General features: G+C 34.8%; 1 protein-coding gene across 1 annotated transcript; it reads left to right on the top strand.

Moving 5' to 3' along the window:
• Nucleotides 1-1426: 1426 nt before the first annotated feature.
• Nucleotides 1427-3904, top strand: LOC134245081 (putative nuclease HARBI1). The gene is made up of 2 exons (XM_062727342.1): nt 1427-2258; nt 3696-3904. The coding sequence occupies exons 1-2, from the start codon at nt 1427-1429 to the stop codon at nt 3902-3904; spliced, it is 1041 nt and encodes a 346-aa protein (XP_062583326.1).
• The last annotated feature ends 394 nt before the right edge of the window (nt 3905-4298 follow it).

Genomic DNA, 4298 nt, shown 5'->3' on the forward strand with positions numbered 1-4298 from the left:
ACTGATAGATTTCTGTGCTGGTTGTGTTAGACCTTGTCAAATGCCCATCATCAAATTAGTCTTAACAACTTAATCTATACCAAATTAATTTTGAAAAAAAAGGCTGGCCATCAAATGACATATGTTATAAACTGACCAGCAGTTCTTCTGTCTAATCCCCAAAGGGCTGCTTATTCAGAGCGACTGAGACAGCTAGCCTTCCTACATTGAACTCATTAATTAATCTTTAACTGGATGCTTTTCTACTCATTACTACCAAGAGATGAATGGGTCTGCACTATCTACTATAATTTTTTTTTTAAAAAACATATAAAATACTCTCAGATTTTTTTTTTTGGTTGAGATTTAATGTCCGACAGGTTCTAGTATGTAATTCATATGGACATGCTGATTCAACCCCACCCCATAAAATTAGTTTTTAAATTAATAATATTACATAATATCAGATTAGTCTATTAGGCAATATCAAATTAGTTTTAATTACTTTTCATCAAATTCATTTCAAAACTTAAGCTAGTCAACAAGAGCTATTTTTAATCACACAGGCTTACCCATTTGCCCAATTCTCAAGGGATATAGATAACGCCAATTAGCTCCTCGCACTCAAAACCCATTAATTTCTCTCTAATTTGACATGCAATTTTCTGTTATCAAAATTCTTCTTGACCAGTGCTTGATAATTACACTCATGGGAGACATGGGATTTCTCTAACAAACATTATATTTCTTTTAGATTGCTGTCAAGTATATGCTTTAAAAAAATAAGTATTTTCTTGATTTAACACTTTTTTAATAAGAACAGTGCAATACTCTTACATTATTTGGGATGTGTAAATGAATAGTAAAAAGACACATTTTTTTTTTAAAAATTCACTTAAATTAAAGGTCACAGTGACCTTGAAATAGGTCGTGACACACCTTCTACCTAAGATGCATAAACTGGCCAAGTTTGATGATTGTAGGTCTTATGGTTTTCTAGTTATGGGCCGGAAAGGATTTTTCCATATTTGGCTATAACTTCTTAATTAAAGGTCAGAGTGACCTATTTTTTGTGCGCGACACACCTTCTACCCAAGATGCATCAGATGACAAAGTTTGATAATCCTAGGCCTAGTAGTATTAAAGTTATGAGCCGGAAACGAAAAAGCTAACAGACAGACGGACAGACGGACGGACACGAAGCCTATAACATAATACGTCCCGTCTTAAGACGGGCGTATAAAAATAAATAATTCAATATTTAAATGGAAACACATAAATAATAATTAAATAATACAATTGATTAAACTTTCTTCCCGATATACTTTTATGTAAATTTATAAAAAAAAAAATTCTGCATACAAAGAGTACTCAGTTATTTAAGTTACGTATAAAACGATTGTTACGTAATATTTTACGTCATACCCGTTATTCAAGAATCTACGAAATGGCGTTCCAAGTCATATTCAAAAGATTAAATCAGAGAAATTTAAGAAGAGAAAGGGTCTTCAGGGACCGGACACATCCTTTAGATATGTACAACGATAAAGACTTGATTCTAAGATTCCGCATACCAAGATATTGTATTTTAGATATTATAAATTTGTTGGCTGAGGACTTGGAGCCACCCACTATGAGGTCCAAGAGCATACCGGCTTCTCTACAAGTTTTGACGGCCCTGAGGTACTTTGCCACTGGATCCCTACAACAGGTGGTCGCCGACATTGCAGGGGTAAGCCAGCCAACTGTTTCAAGAATAGTCTACAAAACATCTAAAGCTTTATCAAATAGGGCAAGGGAATTCATCAAATTTCCTGAGAGAATAGCAGAACAGCTTGTAATCAAACAGGGTTTTTCGTGCGAATTTAACATTCCAAATGTATTGGGATGCGTTGATGGAACGCTTATCCAAATTAAAACACCATCGGAAAGGGAGGACGCGTATGTGTGTAGAAAAGGGTACCACGCAATAAATGTTCAGGGAGTTTGTGATCATAAGAAAAAACTGACAAACATTGTTGTTCAATGGCCTGGTAGCACACATGACGCATATGTTTGGAATAATTGTTCGCTAAAGGAGTGGTTTGAAAATCAGCCCTATGTTCGCCATCTTTTGGGAGACCAAGCCTACCCGTTGAGACAATATTTAATCACTCCTCTTCGGGTTCCAAGTACACCAGCTGACAGGGCATTCAATGTTGCACACAAAAGAGCAAGACAGAGAATTGAAGATACGTTTGGACGATGGAAGAGTCGGTGGCTTTGCATTCACAAATTTGGTTCGTATACTATAGTTTATAACAAGCATGAGCTTTTCTAAAAGGCTTGTTTTTCCTCATAAAATTTGCTGATATAATATTCATAACAACACATTTTATATACAGTATATGGAAAGTCACTTGTCTGGCGTGAACAAAATTATATTCTAATTTAAGAGTAAAGAATATTTTATATACATGTACATGTATATTGTAATCAACATAATTATGAATATGAAAAAGCAATCCATTTCTAATTTCAATTGAGGTTTGAACAAATTTGGGTCTACATGACCTGGAGGATGTTTCCATATCAATATGTCTAACCTTTGAATCAAGATATTGTTAAATCGGATATCCAACGTTAAGCAAAACGTGAGACTCGTAACTAACCTTTAATCTCCCTCTTTATATGATTATCTCACCCTCACACCCTACGGAAGCCCCATTTGAAGAGAGGGGGCACATGTGCCCCCCCCCCCTTGAGTTTGCTGTATTTACGATTTATTTTTAACTTTCCGGGTCAGTACGATGTAGCCTTTGTATATAGCATAAAATATTATCCTTTTATGGACATTGGCAACGTTTCTGGCTTTCGTTTAGAATCGATGTTTTTCTAAATTTAATACTCAATGCATTTCCTGTGTAAAATGTTGATAAAAATTTAGCATACTGAAGAATTGCAGAGTTTCAGTACTTGCAGAATTATTCATGTAATTGGCAAAAACGTAATGTTTATGACAAATGCACTTAATTTTCAAGCTGAGCTTAATTCACTTAAGAAAAATATACAGACTGTTTTATTGCATTTGGAATTATCTGTCTGATGCCATGAAAGATAAAAATATTATCTCATATTATTAACATCGGCAGATACGTGATGTTTTACCACCCATTGTCTAAAAAAAATCATGTAAATTATCACCAAAAAGGAAAAGAAAATGGATGAATTTATGAATATAAATTTAAAAAAAAAGAACAGAATTTTTAAAAATATGGAAAGTTTTTGGTCCACATATCTACATATTGATTAATTTACCTATGACAAGCAATGTTTAATAAATAGAATAAATCTGTGACAACATATGAGGACAGAAATAAAGTTTTAGACTTCACGTATAGACAAATCCACAGGTACTTGTGGACAGGAACCACCCCCCCCCCCCACTTTACACCCCTGGTCAAAATAGTTTTTTTTCTTTTCTATTGTGGTTTACACACAATAGACATTTATAATACCAGGGTATGACTTTTTTAGTAAATCGTTAAATCTATGTTATTTTTTGGATTTTTCATATGGAATGCGTAGTAAATAAGTACTAGAAACATAATTCATGACAAAAAAAGAAGAAAAAAATATTTTGACCAGGGGTGTATAGTGTGTGGGGGGGGGGGGGGTCCTGTCCACAAGTACCTGTGGACAAATCAGTATAAAATGTGTAATATACTGTAACACAGGTGGACCGTTAACAGTATGCCTATCTTCAGCTGTACAAGTAATCACAGCTACGGCAGTGCTGCACAACATCTGTGAAGATCGAGGTCTCCCTGTGGAGTTCCAGCAGGACGATGATGAGCAGAATGATGATGATGATGACATGCCAGGCGATGTACAAGACCACTCAGGACAAGAGATTAGACAAATGTTGATAAGAGACAGGTTTTAGGTACTTAAAAAATACAAACTGATTTCATTTGTACGACGACATTTGATCTAGCCGGGTATTTGCATTGGTAGCTTTGCATAATGGGTAATGTTTTCAATATTTAGAAGCTCGGCATATATACAGGTATCGGAATGTAAATTTCAGGACCAACCCCCCCCCCCCCTTTTTCTCAAACTTGATTCAACACCGGAACCTTTTTTTTAAAAAAATTGGGTGAAAGTTTACAGAGATTTCTTCTTATTCTGTAAAAAAAAAAAAAAAAAAAAAAGCGGAATTTTAGTCATCAAAGTTTTATTTTTATTGGGGGCTAATGGGCTAATTGAAAGGGGGGGGGGGGGGGTTAAACCAACAAAAAAAGGTAAACTCCAAATTTCAATGCCTGTATTATGTAAAT

This window comes from Saccostrea cucullata, unplaced genomic scaffold (genome assembly GCF_032062105.1).
Source record: "Saccostrea cucullata isolate Sc308-1 unplaced genomic scaffold, CSIRO_AGI_Scuc_v1 ctg6771, whole genome shotgun sequence".
Classification (NCBI taxonomy): Eukaryota; Metazoa; Mollusca; class Bivalvia; order Ostreida; family Ostreidae; genus Saccostrea; species Saccostrea cuccullata.

Coding starts and splice junctions, on each gene's coding strand:
- LOC134245081 (XM_062727342.1), top strand. CDS start 1,427: ATGGCGTTCCAAGTCATATTCAAAAGATTAAATCAGAGAAATTTAAGA. Junction 2,259..3,695: donor GCTTTGCATTCACAAATTTG/GTTCGTATACTA, acceptor ACTGTAACACAG/GTGGACCGTTAACAGTATGC.